The 18,950-nt window shown below is 39.3% G+C and overlaps 1 protein-coding gene across 2 annotated transcripts in view; it reads left to right on the top strand.

Annotated features, from left to right (window-relative positions):
* The first annotated feature begins 260 nt into the window (after positions 1 to 260).
* The window catches only part of PRKCE (protein kinase C epsilon), a 286,207-nt gene continuing 267,517 nt past the window's right edge, over positions 261 to 18,950 (top strand). For both annotated transcript variants that reach the window (XM_039697891.1, XM_039697892.1), the window contains exon 1: positions 261 to 635. In XM_039697891.1, coding sequence (XP_039553825.1) covers positions 288 to 635 — 348 coding nt within the window. In that variant the 5' untranslated portion in view covers positions 261 to 287. The remainder of the gene's footprint in view (positions 636 to 18,950) is intronic.

Below are 18,950 nucleotides of genomic sequence, written 5' to 3'. Positions count from 1 at the left end.
GGGGGTTCCTGCAGCCGCGGCCGCCTCCCCCTCCCTGGCGGCCCCCCTCCCTTGTTTTCCGTTAGAAACACGGGCAAGAAAATAAATGTATTCACTGGGTGTCGCAAGAGCAAAGGCTAAATAATCAAAGGTAACAGCAGCAGCCAGGCGAAGAGACCCGCACCGTACCCTGCTCCCCCACCTCCCAGACCTGCCCTCCTATTTATTGGCGAGACCTCCCTCCCTCCCTCTCGGTGCGAGTGCGTTGAGCGAGTGTTTGATCCCGGGAAAAGTGCAGCTATCCAGCCATGGTGGTTTTCAATGGCTTGCTGAAAATCAAGATCTGCGAGGCGGTGAATCTGAAACCCACGGCGTGGTCTCTGAGGCATGCAGTGGGTCCCAGGCCACAGACCTTTTTGCTGGACCCTTACATCGCCCTCAATGTGGATGACTCCAGGATCGGGCAGACCTCGACCAAGCAAAAGACCAACAGTCCTGCTTGGAATGATGAATTTGTCACCGACGTTTGTAATGGCAGGAAGATAGAGATGGCTGTTTTCCATGATGCCCCCATCGGGTACGACGATTTTGTAGCTAACTGCACTATACAGTTTGAGGACTTGCTGCAGAACGGGAGCCGTCACTTCGAAGACTGGGTAAGTGTTCACGCTGTAGATACATACGTGTACATACGATTTTCAATGGCATGGCTCTGGATGCAACATCTGTCTTGCAGAGCTAGGTTACCAAGGACATGTAATGCCTCTGAAGGCTTTTCATTATTTCCACACTTTGTTATACTGAGATAGTCATGGTTACTATATAACTAATGCATGTTATCTACAGGCGAGGCAGAAAAGAAAAATATGCTGACTATAAGTAAGGTATGTAGTTACCTCGCAAGTTTCTGAAATTATGTGACATAAATACAAATCTAGTTGTCTTACTGAGTCTGAAGAACCCAAACCAAATACGTCCATACCAAACATTATGGCAAAACCCAGATCCAGCGCTTAGTTGAGTTTCATAATTTCAGGGTGAATACACTTGGTTAGCCTGGCAATGATGAACCTTAAAATCCAGACCTGACCTCTGATACAAGACACCTCAGGGTCTTCCTGTCACTTGAGAGCTCACTGCATCAACAGTGATGCTCCTCCTTCCTCCCTTCAGATGATCGACACCTCTATGCATAGCTCTAACGCAATGCTTCTTCAAATGCTCAAGACTGATGAAAGGGTCCTAGTGGAATTTGGGCCCAACTAGAAAAATTCTGTTGCCTGTACACACAATGTGTCTTAACAGCTTTCACAGCATCTTTAATACCCAGAGGCTACCAGTGCCCCAGTGGGAGTACAAAAAAAGCTGGAAAATCCTTGCTCTGATATCCTCAGGTATTGTGATTTAACAGGGAGAAACCATCAAACAATGAAGAAATGGGAAATGTGAATATGCACATTTCACAGTGATGCAGTTAAGCAGTTAAATGGTGGATATCCTTTAAATGAGATGTATAATGAAACAATAGTAGCTATCATCTCATTTTCAGTGTGCCCTGCTCAACCAGCCATCTGAAATTATATATGCTCATCTTTTTATGTATTTATTTTTCATGGTCAAGGATACTAGCTAGTAGTTTTTTGGCAAACAGACAAAGAACCCAGCACCAAAGAAAAAATAGCTAGGGTTAATGGGTCTGAGTTTTATGTATTCTTTGGGGTTTCTTTGCTTAATACAGTTATGTAGAGATGGGGAAATGATGAAAGAGCATGAAAGAATTAGACTCTATTTATGCTGATTAGTAGCTGATCAACTTTGCTGTTAAAACTTTTATGTTTACAACTTTAAAGTATTTTTCATTTTTGCTGCCTGTGTGTTGCATTGTGGTAATCAGGGTCTAGATTATTCTGATGCTCTATAAAAGCTACAAATTAGTAAGCTGAAATGTTAAAAGTGGAAAGGAGTGGATAGGAAGAAAAATAGCTATAACAGGAAAAGACAAATGCAGCAGTATTGCAGATGTCTTTTACCTGTATTGAATAATAATCAAGTTGGGACTCCTGAAATCAAGTGAGATTTCATCTTTGAGACCAGTAGGAAGACACCTGCACAGATTTGTAGTGAAAGAATAGTAATTTTGTATGTTCTTTTTGTGCATGGTACATGTTGTGAGTTTGTCACCAAATCTGGAAGAACCTTGCAGATTCCAGATGCCAGGTTTGAATTTTGGTGGGACTGCAGTGCATCCTGGCTCTGATATTTAAGGTGAACTCAAATGTCTGAACACATTTCCTAGGTAAACAGCGGAATTTAACAGGTTGAGGTCCATTGTAAACAGGATCTGTGAGGAACTAGATAGCTGAATCAGATAAATGCTGGCTTTTATTGCATCAGGATTCATTGCTGTCCAGCATTCAGTGGCTGGGAGGAGACGAGGGAGGCACTACGCTTATTGTCTGTTGTGACAGAATCAAGGACATGGCAGTGGATCATAACTGGTCAGCTCAATATAATGCAGCTTCTGAAACATCACTTTTTTTGTACTGAAAATCCTTACCTTTAGGATTGTGTTCATGTACTACAAAAAGAGCATACACTTCCCCCTGTATCACAGTTAGAATGGTGGGGGGGGGTTGTGGTAAGTGTTTATAGGATTGTGCTTTACCCTTTCCAAAATCTTCCTGTTTACTGAGGGTGTCACTATAATTCTAATTCTGAGTGTGTTTACTGGATTAATAGATAGTTCTTTAACCTTCAAAGAACTGGCTCTTACAGCATCACACTGGTTTTGGGTCTTTTTTCATTGAGTTACAAGAAGACCTGTGGTCATGACATCTCTGTAGAGTCCATGCTGAAGTAAATAGATGTATTGGTATCTTCATCAGTGTCTGGACTCTGTATTAAAACCTGAAAAAGAAGTTGTCTGCAAAGTGAATGAGTTTCACACTACAAGGAAAATGCACGTGGCCTAAACCAACATTGGGCTAAGATCTGCTGGTATGATACAGTCAGTTTTTTCTGTCTAATAAGAGGACTAGTTCCTTCATTTCACTCTTGGCATTTAAGGCTGATATTTTTGTAGTACTCTTTCTGAACTCTGTAACAAGCAAATTAAAACCAGCAATCACAGTAACCCATTCTTTTTTACTGCCTGAAATATCAAATAAATGCAGCCTACACACTTGAAGCACACTTGAAGACCATCAAGTCTTTTTATGCCATTCTGAAGGTTTCCCTTTAAGCAGTCCTGAAAGTTGGAACTGGGTACCAAGTACTTGCTGAGTGTGATCAGAGTAATTACACTGCTGCCCCTCCTTACCTTCAGTATGATGCAACAGTTACTGCAGGACTGGACAGTCACTATTGAAAGAGGGTTGAGAAAATGTTCATGTGCTGAGAACAGGTCGTGTGAACATATTAATAGCTTTAATGCTTTTGATCTCATATAGTATGGTGTTTTTTAAGGAAATTTCAGAATTTGTTTTATAATATCTGCACTAGGGTCAAGGTTATGTTTCTAGGTTTCTAGGTTCTTGTCAGAAGTCCAAAATGCAGAAAAGATTCACCAAAAAAAATTATTGTATTGGGCTTTTCTCCCTAAGAGGAAACTGTTTCTCATTTTAGCCAGATCACCAAATTTGATTGACTTTTGCCATTGTCCAAATCCTTATATTTTTTTTCTCAGATGAATTTTTTAGGAAAATGCTGGATATTTTTCTCACTCTTAGGCCTGTGCTATATACGGATGCCATGGTTACAGTGGAAACACTAATGATAAACAAGTACAAAGCTTGAAATCACGATAATGTCTACTGTATTAATACAAGTCAGATAGATATGCAAAATCCTGGTTCCTCCTTCCTCTACAGAGTGTTCAGCAGTTGCATTTAACCTTATGACACATATACTCCGTGAATACATACATATATATATATATATATATAAAAATATATATATATATATATATAAAAATATATATATAAATATTTTTAAATTATTCAAAGTTGTGGTATGCAACAGTGGCTCAGAGTTTACTGGATGAAAGCTTTAAAAAAATACATAGTTTTGTGGGGGTTTGGTAAGATCAATAGAAAACACTTGTTTAGGTTTCTAAAATAGATATAGTGACAATTAAAAAGATGGCTGCTTTTCCAGTAGTGCATCAATACAGACATAGCACAGTAAAAGTGTCAGTTTTGCAGAATTTTTTAGTCATGGTTACACTGCAGTTTTAAAGAGAGCTTTGGATTTATGACATTTCAGGCTTTTTGTAAGCGCAGAAAATGTCATACAGAATGGCACCGAGTATTCAAGAGGATGCTGGTGAACTTACTCTTTGAAAAAACAAAAAATACAGAACAACAAACAACTTGCAAGTTCTGATTGAAAAACAAACTAGCAACTTGACAGCTCTGGCTATATTTTTTTAAGTTAGGTAATTCAGGTAATAATAAAGTATGTTTTTATCTAGCTTTCTCACATGTGGCATATGTAAATGATTCACTTGAGTTGGCATTGCAGCTACATTTTAATCAGTGGAATTGAGATCAGGAAGGAAAATTCCATTGATATTTAGCCGTGTGGTTCCACTCCTGCAAATTATCATGATCAATGTTTATGTGTGTGGATGATTGGTAGTATGGGTTCTGAGTTCAAGTCCACTTTCCAGAGTTGACGACAGATGAAATCAGCATGATTGGACCTATGCCAAAGACTCCATCTAAGGGTCTTAGCCATTAGCCTGGCAGTACATGAGAAAACCTATTGAGTTGTCCTAAGAAATCCTTTTGCTGGCTGAGTAGCAGAACTCACTAAATCAATGAGAACATCAGAACATTTAACAAGAAAAGCCTCTATTTCCACTGAAAATAATTTACAGCTATATTTAGGTTAATGAAAGAGATTTAATTTTCTGCTGTCTTAAAAAAAATCCCTTATGCTCTCAGGAAAAAAAATAAAACATAGATTTTAGTGAGCTTTTCTTTACTAAAATGTCTTCCATACTATTTTTCTTCTTTCAGTGCAGCTTCTTCAGATTAAATTTAAAACATTATACATTTTTGAAAACATCCTTTCATATTTACATTTTACCAATGTGAAGGTAGTACTGTGCCACCATGGCATAAAGCACGTTTATTATGAATTAATCTAATATCTCAGTAGCAAGTGGATGATGAGTTATAGGAAATGGCATGGGGAAGAATTTGCAGTCTATACAGTTAAACACCTAGGTTATTTGAGCTCTGAATGTCACCCAAAAGGCAGTAGCAGGGAAGGAATTAAAGCACTCCAGAGTCCTTGGTCCTGTGAGCTGTCCATGGATGTGAGAAGTAGAACTGTCTCTTTCCAGTGCCTCTAATCTGACTGAAATGGAAACCCTGCTTAGTTGCTTTTTTTTTTTTTTCCCTTTTTCCTTCTTTTAATGCCATTTCTGTTTTTGGAATGGGAACTCCTTTCAGTCAGCAGGTGATCTGTTGTAGCTGGCAGACAGAGAATGGAATTGTCATCATTGTAGTGCAGGTCACCCTGTGCGTTCACCTCTGCTAGTGCCGTGCACTGCTGAGGGCTGGCATTGGGCTAGCAGAAAGTGACTGTAGCATATTTTCATTTTTATTTTCATCTGCTGACTGAATTTTGTGCTGGTGGTGCTGAAAGGCCTAGGATTTCACTTGCAAAAACTTTAGATCTCATCTAAACTGTGGTTCATGGGTTGCTGAAAAGCTGTTATCGGAATCATATTTGTTGAGATGAAAGGGAAGTTGCTGGGGTCCTGTTTGAGAGGTTTCTGCATGAAAACGTGGTCATGGAGCAAGGTCTGTCAGGCTTGTGGGGCAAGGCTGAGAGCTACAGGAGCTCAACAGGGTTTCACAGGGACTCTCTCATTCTGAGGGTAAGTGATTTTCAAGAGGAGCTGAGAGATTTTGGAAAGAACTTTGTACAGATAGGGGTCTTCCTTGCCTGCTCCCACAGTCTGTCTCCCTCCTGTGCCTTCACTTTTCCCTCTCTGCTGGGGATGTGGTACGGTCACACACAGCTCACCCACTGTCTTGTATCAATCCCTTTCTACAGCTGCAGAAATCTACTCCTACTCCCTGCTAGAAATGTTCTCTCCTAACAGCTCCTGCTTACCTGCAGTGCTTCCCTGTCTGCTGAGAAGCAATAGAGGGGGAAAGTGCTGCCTCTGCTGTTGTTACTGCAGAGAGAAAGGGCAAAGTGGGGAAAGGAAGAGATGAGGCATGGGGAGAAACCTGGAGGAGGGTAATGAATAGTTGCTGCCGCACCACGTGCTCCCGCTGCCCTTTTGGCAACAGCAGAAAGCTCCACGTGTAGGAGACAGGGCTGAGCTGGCATAGGCAAATGGGCTGGTTGAAGGCTCTATGGTGGTCACTGACCCGCTTTGGGGTTTTTTTTGGCCTGCTTTGCTGAGTATATAGCTTTTGAAGTTTCACTTCAGATGTGAAAAAAAATTGCTCAGAGCATGGAAAGCGTGTAGTGGAGTATGCATTTCAACTAACAGTGAATTGTCATAGCTATAGGTCAGGAGTTGATCCCACCACTGATCAGAATCTCATCTTACTGTTGCTAATACCAAATACTGATACAAAGTTCCACACTGAACTCTGTAGAAAGTATTTGTTAGAAAAAAGTTACCAATAGCAGAGTCCAGTTCGTAGGTACTAGTTCAGATCTAGACTTTAACAAAATGTCTGAGTGGAGTGAATACAATTCCTGCATGTCCTTCTTCTACCCGTTTTAAGACAGTGCATGTGCCAGTTTTAAGACAGTGCATTCCAGCTTAGGTGGTTCCATAGATACTGTGCAGAACTTTGTGGGTCTGAGTAAACCGCTGATCCCAGTGAACTGGGTTCACTGGATATCATACAGGCCAGTTTAAATTATTCCCTCAATAGGAGCCTGTGCTCCAAAAGAAAACCATGAATAAATAACAGTTAACAACATCCTTTACTTGTATTTTTTTCTTACTGATTTATTCTTCTGCAAATCTTGCATATTCTGCTCTCTAACATCAAACTGTATTTCTGTCCTCCATGTCCAGAATTCTTTAAATATTGCCAAAATGAGGATTTGATTTAAGTTGGAATTGTAGAACTTGGCAACTAAATGTGATTTGTTTTCACTCTGTAAATAACTTTCCTTTAAATGAACTTTTTGGGTTTTGAAGGGAGACTGAATACAGTTTGGAGACAGGAGCTTTTTGGCTTGGAATTGGCTGGTTGAATTCAGTTCTGCTTTATCCAATACTATCTTAATCCCCTTTCCCCCACCCCAACTATTATCTTGTAAGAGAAAGACATCTGCAGTTCATGGTAAGAGAGGGTTTGGGAACAATAGAGCATGCAAGTAATGGGATATTTGTGGTCAGAGAGGACTGAGACGAGACTTTTCCTTCATCCACATGGAAAGGTAAGGCTGGAAGTATTTGGATATGGAGTAAGATCAGAAGTCCATAGACAGCTTGGAAAACTGACAGTTTGTGCTGGGGAGGATCGAACAAATCTTTTTGCCAAGCTGGCCAGAGCAAGGTCTGAAGAATGGGGTATTTTGCATTGGACTCTTTTGAGTCATGCAAACTGTAGAAGTTACAGGGGTTTCAACCATTTGGGGGGAAAGTGGTTACTACAGATGGCTGACAAAAAGTTTTAACCTTGTGTTTGTGAGTACTTTCTTGTTTGGCAGGCAGTCACTAGACAATTAAAAAAGTATATTCAGTAATATTAATATGAAACTGCAACTGTAAAGCTAATAAGCCATTCTAGTGATTGGGTAACTTTCATGGCAGTTATGTACTTTGCACTATATTTTAGTAAAGAAAATGCAAATGAGTATGGTGCAAGAACATCTGCAGAATTCTTATCTACTCTGATCATTATTCAGTCAGTAGCTTGAATTGCTGATAAAGTTGATTTCTGAGTGTCCCCTCACTTGCATTCCTCCAAGAGTTAAAATTGTCAATGATATTAAAGTATAATTGCTGCAATTTAACAGAAGTTACAGAAGCCAGGATTTCACATATTTCTGAATAGCACAGCTAAGAAACCTAGAGAAATTGGCATGTTCCCATTAAATATAACAGGAGTTTTAATGTTTGTTTTATTGGAAGCAGTGTTGGAGAAATGCTACACAGTTCTAAGAGATTTTTTTTACCCTCTGAACTCTTTAGGGCTTGAATTGTTGAGGAACAGAAATAATGTCAGACCATAGCTTTTAAAATTAAAAAAAACCCAAAGTTTGATTCCATCAGAGGCTTGCAGGCAGCCATTTCTGCCTTTTATCGGCTAACTTGAGCTGATTAGATTGTTCCAGACAATAGAATCATTTTGCTTGTTTCTGGTGTCCTGCTGGGCAGTTTCATCACAGGCAGGAACAAAAAACCATGAATAATGGCTAGATGTTACCAAATAAATTTCATGTCTGCATTGTTTGAACAGCAAGCCCCCTTGGTATCTCTGTATCTTACATGAAGAGTAGGGAAATGTAATACTTGGTGTTTCCAGCTTAGTATCTTTCAGTACTTGAGAGTATAAATAAGTTACAGGCCTCTTATTATGGGCGACTGGGGTTTCTTATGCATTTAGAACTCTCCATTCTTCAGTATGTTGGCCTTTTTTTATATCATTAAAAGATAGATGGCTTTGACAGTGTAAATATTTATATTTAGAGAGATGTGGTAGCAATGCAGCAGATATAATAGTGGTGGAAAGATGAAGGGAAGACTGATGCATCCTCTGCATAGGTGACAAGGAAATGGCTGGAATTGCTTTGCTTTGTTTCACAGATTAAAAGCCAGCAAGACAGTAGTGCCCTTCCCTGTTTTCCTTCAGTTTTCTCTTTATCATCCGTTCTGTCTTTATGCTGCCAATTCTCCATCTTTCTTTATCTGTTCTGGCTTTAAGATGGTCAAGAAATTATAGAGCAACTTTTAAAATAGTGCATAAGATTTTGATGTTGGCAATGCTAGCAGGCTATGTGAATGAAATGTCCTGCTATAGATCTCTACAGAGATCTATTCCAAGTACAGTTTTCTTGCCAGGACCATATTTACTCATTGCATAAGTCTTTCTGGCATCTGTCAACTTCCTTTATTTCAAGGTGAGATTGATCCGTGGCCTTAGAAAGTGATGTCTGAGAATGTATTGGAAAAGGAAAGGCTTAAAGTCATTCATGCTGCATCCACTGTGTTTTCTCTCTCACGTGGTTCCTTTTGGATTTACTGAGGAATCTTTTTGCTTTTCTTTTCCTCTGAGTTTCATTGTCTTTTCCTTCCTTGTGACCCCATAGTGCTTTGGCACCTCTTGAACCTTTGACCTCTTGGCCCACTTTTCTCCTTAATCCACCACTATCACCTTGCCCTCAAGTGCCAGCTGCTGTAACTTTTCCTTCATTTTCCGTATCATTATTTCCCTTATCTCCATAGTGCCATTATTCCCAGCAGTCCAACTCCTTCCCCCTATTTGTCACTGTGGTGGACCAGTGAGATCCTCGTGTCAGTAGGACACAGCATCCCAGTGTCTGAAGCTCTGTGGCATCTGCCCAGCTGCTGTCATCTTGAGCACGTCCCCGCTGTGCTGCTCAGCAAGCAGCAGGGAGCTGATCATACTCGTTGCTGTTTTCAGTCACAAAGGAGTGATGCACCGAGTTTCCACTTAGTTATACTACTGAAGTGTTTGAAGGAATAAATGTAATATGTAGGTTTGAACTGCAGGCAGAAGTGCTCTGGTATTAGCAGACTTGGTGGAATGTTGTAGGAACATGATCTGTCCTTGAAAACTGGACTCTCCCAAGCAGTGGGAATACTATTAAAAATTTTTAGTTGGTACTGACTTGGGATTTTCAGGAACTCCTAATCACAGAAAATACCTACGAGTGTTTGGTAATTTTTTTTTCTAAATTTTATTTGAAATGGTAGTTTCTATCTTCAAAAAATTCCAGTCCAAGCACAAGTCAAAAAGGCAGACTGGGGAAACCAAGAGAAATATTAGGAAAATGCTTATCAGTGTAAAGGGCTGAAGTGATAGTTGAGAAGCAGCCCATCAGCTCAGCTTTGCTTGATGTCCCTAACTCAAAATATTGAGGGGAGAGGCAATAATGGAAATTTTGCTGGGGATTATTGGAGTTCCTGATGCTTTGCAAAATGTGGTGTTTCTCTTCAAGGAGTTGATGTGTTTAGATGGACATATGAACTAGTCCATGATGACCTAGTCCATGATTCCCAAACTTCTAGTTGTTTCTTAGTGTCCCATATAGCTTCAAGAATGTTTCTACTGCCCAGTTTGAGGGAACTATAGGATTTTTCTGTATAATTCAATGGAAGCTGGTATAATATTATTACATTAGAGCTTTTTTCTGTAGTGATAGGTGGGTTAGACCATTAAGAGTACAATAATGAAATTTGGATATGATATATAGGGGTAACAGTAAGTACTAATGTCACTGGGCTGAGATAAGCTATGTTAAGTTTTATCACACTCCTTTACTCTTCCTGCTAGCAATTTCTCAGAGCCATGCCAAACCTCTGAAAGGAAGAAAGAACAAAGAAGAATTTCATTAACACCTCATGCCTATTTTTTAGATGTGTTATCCATTGAATCAGAAGCATGTGGCAGGGCTTTTCACCTAAAAAGCAGAACCTGAGGCTTCTTTCTGATTACCCTTTGACAATACTTTATATATATATGTATTTATATATTTATAGATATATAGATACATTATGTAACTATATTATAAGTTATATATCTATATCTACATATAACTCAAAATAATATTAGTTTAGTAGTCGTATTTGGGAGGTAACTTTGCATATGCATTTTCATAAGGCTGGGTGAGAGGTTTTAAAATACAAGTTCAGCTAAACTTACTTTGAACAATTCTGGGGAGCAGGTCAGACACTACAACCTAGACAAGCTCCTATAATCTCTTTATGTGCTCTTTTCTTGCCAGTCCATGCTCGTTCTTGTCTGCTTTGTCCATTAGTTGCAAGAGGCCTTGGGGATAATGTTACCTTCTAGGATATATCATTTAGCAGAAATGTTGGGTCATGATTCTTTTTTGAAGGGTATTCACTTTACTGTAGTAGTATGGTAACAAAAATAGATGAGGAGCAATTGACCTATGTTCATGACAGTCCAGAGCAGTGCAGAAACCCAGAAACTTTCCTGTGTTGGTTTTGTTGATAAATAGATGTGTGAGCAAGCAAAAGCAATATACCTTAAACAAACATACAAAAATTGGAAGTTTGTAGTGAGTGCTGTACATTAATGACTGGAGGACAGACAGAGATAAGTTGTCTTGCACGCAAAGTTGATGTTGCTACATTGATTTTAATGGGTAGCTCTTTGAGTGGTGTTCTCTGTTGCTGAAACTATTGAGAGTATAATTTAGTTGTGTATAATTTAGTTGCATACATACTGATTCCTCTGTGCTCCCAGCTAGTAACATCACCATCAATTTAATTCCTTCTGTGTTTAATACTGAACTTCATGTAGTTCTCCAAATTGAGACCCACTGTAAATTTTTCAGCAGGGTGGAAATGACATGAAGAATTTAGGCTCCTGATTCAGCAGCCTTTTGAAAGTGTTATCTAGCTGTCTGTTCATGAGTGGCTGTATCTGTTGTCATAGAATCACAGAATCTGCTGAGTTGGAAGAGACTCAGCAGGAGTTCAGCTTCTGCACAGGTCACCCAAGAATCACCATGTGCCCGAGAGGCTTGGTGCTGTGACCACTCTCTGGGCAGCCTGTTCCAATTCCCAACCACCTTCTGAGTAAAAAACCCAGTCAACACAGCTTCTAAACTCTGTGCAAATGAGTTTGTGAGTACACTGTGAACTGCTTGTAAATGTGTTTGGTCAGAATTGTCAGTTCTGACCATCAAGCCTTCTCTTCATTTTGGTAATATGTGATGTTTTGGAAGTGGTTTTATTCAGGGCATTTTTAAGCTAAGAAAAACCCTCAAAACCTTAACATTTTTGGTTTTGTTTTGGCTGACATTTCATTAATAAAACTATAGTAAATCACTGGATATTTTAACAAATTAAATGAAGCTGATCTCTAGCCTTGTTTGAATGTACTCTGGACATCAAACTGACAATCATGTAACAAATGTTACATTTGGTTTAAAGTGTGTGCTCTCCAACCAAGAACTGTTTTGCTGTAACAGTGTTATTAATACCATAAAGCTTTCAAAACCCGCAGTGTATTCTAAAGTTTACACTTTTTAAAAGTCAGGTTTAAAATCAGATGTGAAGTGTGAGAGTGTCATTTTGTCTTTCAGGCTGTTCCTGGAACACTGAGGTTAAAAAAACCCATCTGACTGAAAGGGAAGGCAGGCAGAGGGAGAAGTGGGGGTACCTCTGGTGAAGCCTTTTCTCCCTATAGCAGACTCCTTGCTGCACTATATAGGCTTCTCCTCTGTGGGACCTGGACATAATTGTGGCAGTGATCAGTAAGACAAATTACAGGCCAAATGTTTTGTAGAATTGCCAAAAAGTTTGCAGCTCTTCCAGCAACTGTGAATCAGCCCTGCACCCTGTTTGCAGACTTGCAAGCAAAATGTGCTTCCCAGCAGCAGTGTGCTGCTCTGCAGAACCCCTCTATTGTAAGATTTGTGCACGGTTAATGAACTTTGTGATGCAAAAAATGTGAAGTCTTGGAGACATTTTATGCAGCTATGAAAATGTACTTGATGCTGGTGATATCCCAGTGAGACAGGAGCGAAGTGCTGAGACTTTGTCAGAGCATGGATGCATACTCTCTGGCAGTGTGACAGTTTTGAGTGTAGGAGTTATTAGTTTCTCTTTGATAACATGAGGTTGTGCAGAAACAGAAAGTTCACAGTTTCTTCCTTCAGAAGTTTATGATGTAAAATAAGAAAAACAATCGCACTTTTGGAGTGCAAGTGTATCAAACTGGAAGTGGCTTGCAAAAGCCACGGAAAATGTGTTACAAAATAAAAACCTGTACTTTACAGAACAGAAGTATGCAAAAGAAACAAATTATGTGTTATGGTAACTTTCAAAAAATGTATTTGATGGCCCATGGGGAAGCAATAGTTGTCTGAGGAGTTAAGGGAGAGTGTTTTTATTCACATGAGTCAGCAGAGAAAGAGGCTGAAGCTTGTGTGCCAGACCGAGGAACATGTAAATATGACAGATGGTCAACAAAGTGAAGCCACTTTGTAATAGAGCAGTTCGTACAAATAAGGGAGATCTTTTTTGCAGCAGGCTTTATTTAACTAAAAGTTTCAAAATATCAAAACAGATAAACAAAAAAAATCGACATCATCAGTATTGCTTGGTTTTCCTTACTGTTTCTGGTAACAGGTGGGGTTGGTGAATTAATTTTCACAGTACACAAACTATTTCTGATCCTGATTATATTATTTTCTGTAATTTGCGTGAGCTGTGAGATAATGTGTAATGACTTCATTATAATCTTGCATGCTGTGAACTGGTCATGCAAGTTTTTACATACTTAGTTGTCCTGCATCTACTTGTGATATAGCATGTTATCTCCTCTTTCTTCTGTAATTATTGCCTTTATTTCCATTTGCATAATTCCTTCAAACATATGAGCATGTCAGTAATTGAAATGATGGGAGAAACATTCACTCATGACTCAGGTATAAAATCTTCTTATAAAATGAGTAGTCCAGCCTTTTATATCAGTTGTTCCAGGAGAGGCCTTTGTCTGCTGCATAGATCTGTCTGTCTCAGGTTGTAATGAAACTCATTAGCAAAATAATCTGAGTCTGGAGAATCTTGAGTATAGTCATCTTCACAGCATTCCTGAGAGGAAGTGTAATGGATGGAGATTTCTCCATGTTGCCCAGAAGTATGGCACAGGCATTGTGGTTTTAATCTCGCAATTTTGCAGTGGAAGTATCAGTTTCATTTTTATGGTGGGGAGACAGATTCTGAGATCTAGACAAGTGAAATAAGGTTTCTGCCTGATACCTTCTAGAGATACCTCTTTCTGTCCTAAAGCTTCTCCCTCATCTGTCAATCTCTCCTTTTACTTTTGTAAAAGAAGGATTCTCACCATTACATTTCTATTTCCTTCTTGTAGCTTACCTTTTGTAGGCTAATGGATTTATGGTTTGATTGGAAGGGTTTTTTTCTGTTTCAATTGTCCAACCACTTTATTGTGAAGATGCTTTCCTTCTGTTGTAGTAAACAAACAGAAATGCATGGCCTCTATTTTGCTGCTTTCTTGACACTGTTGCTTTTTCTGTAGAGGTGTGGTTCTTTAAAACCAGGCTTCCAGACTGTCAAAGCAGAGACAGTAGCTGGAAGCTGAGCTGCTCCTTTGGTGACTAGTTGGAGGCAGCACCAGCTTTACTGTTTCAGTGAAAAAAATCACCACTGAGGGTTATCCTGTGTGTATGTACTCAGAATGTCCTGGGTATTGAGCCTACCTGTGTATGAATATATATCAGCTGTCAAGGAGTTGGTAGAGTTGGATGTGCAAATCCCTCTGAAATGTAGAACAGATTGTTTTGAAAAGTTTGAGACTTTGAAAGTTGACATCCTAACTTTCAATTTTGTATATTCTTATAGCCCCATAACTGCAGTTAATATGGTAGAAGATAAGAGCAGACAAAACGTAAAGTCAAAGTGTTTGTTGTTTGATTGTTCATGCACTAAATTTGGAGGAAAGGGGACTTCCATTTGAGTCAATCATTTGAAGGAAACAGAACATTTAATTTTACATTTTTAGGGTCTTGTCTCTGTTACTAAGAGTGGAAAGGCTTAGGATCCTCCAGCTGGAGTGGTGTGAAGATGGAGTAAGTACAGCTGGTGTGTGCTGTGGAGCAGCTGTGCAGTGCAGCAAGGCCTGATAGCCCAACACCTGAGTGTGTTTATAAAACAGATGCAGAGAGATTATATTGGTGTTGCCTGCCTGGCAGACTGCTGGCCTGTGGTTTACACAAGGCTGTCCCTGGTTTTGAAAAAGCCACATATTCACTACACCGGATGTGCTGACATGGCTTGGGGTTAACATGTTGTGCTTCAGGACTGATCCCAGTTGGCAAAAATTTGGAGCAGCTTATAGCAACTGGGGCTTCATGAATTTTGGAAAGAGAGATTCTGGGGAAGATATGAGGGGGTGTTAGCTACTCGTTGTTGCTTTGAAAAATGATTCATTATTTCGTGTGTTTGGAGCTCAAATGAAGTGGGAGAAGGACACGACATACCCATTACCCTCCTTCCACAGTGAAGAAGGGGCATTCTCTTTGGTTTCCTGATATTGTGTATAGTATTGCCTTCCCTGATCAGTATAAATTTAACACCTAGACTTGTAAGCATAGTAAAGCTTTTACTGACATTTCTTTCATCCAAAATGTATTGTGCAGATGCTACAGAAAAAGTGTTGAAAGGTGGATTGCTAAGGTCCGAAAAGTAGTAAGTAGACAGTGATGGGAATATCAGTTATGTGATATTACCTGAAACTGAAGGCATTGGTGTACAAAGGTGTTGAATTTAAGGCTTCCGTTACTTACAGTTTTCATCTGTTTAGGAGAATGTACTTTTACTTACAACTTACACATGTCTATATGTCTGTACAAAATGTAATATCAACTTTTCAGTACACTGCTATAGGAAAAAAACAGTGCCCTTAAAATATTCTGATAGATTTGCTTCACCTTTCTATTATATGTGGCTCATGAACATCAAGCAGAATAGCAGCTTAAGGGAGTATGTTAATGCTTTATTTCATACTGGAGGCTTATAATACTGGAACACCTTTTACTTCAGAGAAGCTACGATTTTCTTTCTTTAGGCAAATATGAAAAGACGTGGTGCCTAAATACAACCAATTATCTTCAAATTCTCCTGGTGTCATAGGTTTACCTTCCTGGATAAGTAATGTTGGTTAAGGATAAACTTTGCTATGACAGAATGCTTTGAGTATATCCTGGGACTGAATGACTACTAGATGAATATAGATTTGTTTTTTAATATTGTTGGCAGGCCCACTGTACAATGTGAGATCTATCAGTCATCACCACTTCAGTATGAAGCTAATGTTTGTGTCCTTGCTTCTTAAAATATGAATCTAGTATGTTAGATGGTTATCTCAAGCCTGCAGAACAGCAGAAAAGAGAGCATATAGGAGGGTTACCCAGCTGTCCTTAAAATATCCCTGCTTACAAACTGGATTCCTGGTAAGTGCTGTAATCAAAGAACTCATCTAGGTAATTCCTTTGTGTCTCAAAATGCATCTGCCCTGAAGCTCAGAGCTCATGTCCCAGGGCTTGCATTTTCAAACCCACAGGCTCTGTCTTCTTTTATTTTAACCCTTTTATTCTAAGGGATGCTACTTTTCCAGTTCTACTTCCCCCTTGTACCTACTTCTCCCAGTGGTACTTGTAATCCCTGATTCATTGGTTGCTGTTAGCAGCGCCTCAGTTGAGAAGTACCTCACTTCTGCTCTTAGCAGAAATAAAAAATTGTGGTGACAGGCAGCATTTACCAAATCTCCCAGCTTGAATTAAAAAAAAAAAAAAAGGTTTTGGTTCAAAATAACTGACATAAATAGAGGTGCAAAGGGATGAAATAGTTTATCTTCATTTATTTGTGTGTATATGTCCAACTTATTCAGTGGGTTGGTTTTTTTTTTTTCTCTTAGGAGTCTAGGAAAGAAGATGCCATTCTTTAACACTTGTGTATTCACTTGTTCCCTTTTTTCTCCTGGGGAAAGTGAGACTAGTAGCAGCTTTAGTTACAGTTAACATATTTAATGACTGCAGAGCTTAATTTGAACACCTACTTTGTTACACTGTGTTTCCCAGTGGCTCCATCCACTTGTGAGACAGGAATAATGGATAAAACACATTAAGGCAGTGAATATGTGTCATAGGAAGAGGTTAAATTGGTTGGAAGTTGTTGGGCAGCCTCTCTTTTAGGGTTGTTTGAAACATAATTGTGTGACAGCAGATACAGGAACAAAATAAGTTACTGAGAAAGAACAAAAGCAAATTCGGTCAGGTATTTCAAGGCCAAGGAAACTCAGTTGAGTTATTACTGGCTCCTATTAACATGCCTGAAAAAAATAATGTTCTTTGCTTCAGCTGGGTGGCCCTCAGAAAGGGGAGAGATTCTTTCCTGCCTTTTGAAATCATCAAAGAATATGAGAGTAATCATTTCCAAAGTTATCTCTATGTCGGAAAACCTCACTGTACAGGATAAGCCAGGGTAAACAAAGGAGAAATAGGAAGTGACTTTCAAAAAGTATGGATTTGAACCTGTGAGGTGCTGAGTGTCTTCGGTGAAATGCTGAACTTTCTTGATTTCTAGTAAGTTTATGGCTCTTGGTTCCTGACAGGATCAGGTCCTAAGATTAGATCTACACTCTGAAGTAAAATTAGGTTATTGCTGTCAGCTTTTTTTGACTGCCAATATTGCTTGTGGTGCTTATCATCAGTGCTCTGTATGTACACAGACACGTTCAGCACTTCATCTGCAGGTTTCACGTTTTCTTTATTTGTCTGCTGTACTAATTAGAACTCTGATATGAAAATGAGGCATCAAGAGGATGAAGCAAGATACCAGATGCTTACTGACAAAAGGAAGATCCTTCTTCAATTTTACTGTCATGCTTAGGAGCATTTTTACATGTTTTTTCCCTTATGTAGAGTAAAATAACACCAAATTTGTATAGTACTTTTCATCAGTAGATTCCTAAGTGGATATCAATTTGATGAATGTATTGAATACGCAATCAAAACCTTTGGGTAAAGAAGCATGTACTGGTGTAATTCTTCACTTTCACATGAATTTCAAAGCCCTTCACATTTAGCTTTTTTGACTTTCATTGGAGCTATTCATGTTGTATGGGCATCTCAATACACCATGTTGTGCATGGAGATTGAGAGGTTGTAAAGGATGTTTGGATTAGATTCCTCCTCTCCCACTAGTACATACTTTACTGTCCCTATGAGGTTAATGTGCTACCAACGACTGCAGTCATTGTTGGCATTATTTGAACTAAGGGTGGGTATAATGAGACTTCACTGCTAGTCATGCTTAAGGGGAAAACTATTTCTTCACAGTAGTTTTTAGAAGTTATACAAGGAAATCTATATGCCTTAAGCATGAACTGAGAAATGTACATACAGTAGTCAGACTGATTCAGTCCTCTCATAATTTGTTGCTCTTACACTTAGAAAATGGCTAAAATTTTTGCACCTGGTTATTGCAGTATGTAGAAATAAAAATCTTATCTGAAATAATATTGAAGTTTTTAACAGTATGACAGATATGAGGGATGGTTTAGGCTCTTTTTTTTTTCTGAAACTCTAAATCTGTGCTTGTGTAGAAGGCTTGGACCACCTTGATTCAAAGGAATATTGATTATATTATATCTTTCCCAGGGTTTGTTTGTTACTGTGTTTTTTGTGTCTTGAATAGACCTTGCGTGTTCATTGACCCTGCCAGTATATGAGTTATAAACAGATTGAAGGCAAAGGGAGGAAAAAGAAACAGTGTTTAATTCCAAAGCTCCTGCCTCAGGCTTCAGTGCTCAAAGTTTCATCAAACAGGTTCTTCTACCTCTGTTTCCTCATTCCTCCTGAGGAGAGTCAAGCTGACCATGCTTAATTAATCACGAGGCTTCCGAGCCTTCCTTGTGCTGCAGAGAAACAGTGCCTCCTTTGCCCAGCACCAGCAGTGCCCAGGAAACAGCTAGGGTACAGATCCTGAGCTGTGATCCTTTGGGCCAGGGGGGTTGTTTGCTGGGGCAAATTCTTTTCACTTGGCGCATGGTGACATCTTCTGGGAGGCCACAGGGAGACGAACTCAAATTTAGTGAGCAAGAAAAGTTACTCCTGTGTAGGGAGAGGCAGTCTCCTGTCAGACCTGGGGAGCCTTGCTTCCCGTTGTTCAATGATGCAAATCACCTGGGAAGTTATGCAAGGGAAAAGCCTGGGAAATACAGCATATTCTTTAATAT

The sequence above is a fragment of the Passer montanus genome, unplaced genomic scaffold (genome assembly GCF_014805655.1).
Source record: "Passer montanus isolate IOZ18808 unplaced genomic scaffold, ASM1480565v1 scaffold12, whole genome shotgun sequence".
In the NCBI taxonomy this organism is placed as follows: Eukaryota; Metazoa; Chordata; class Aves; order Passeriformes; family Passeridae; genus Passer; species Passer montanus.
Note: the sequence above shows the minus strand (reverse complement) of the source record. Positions and strands in the feature narration are given on the sequence as shown.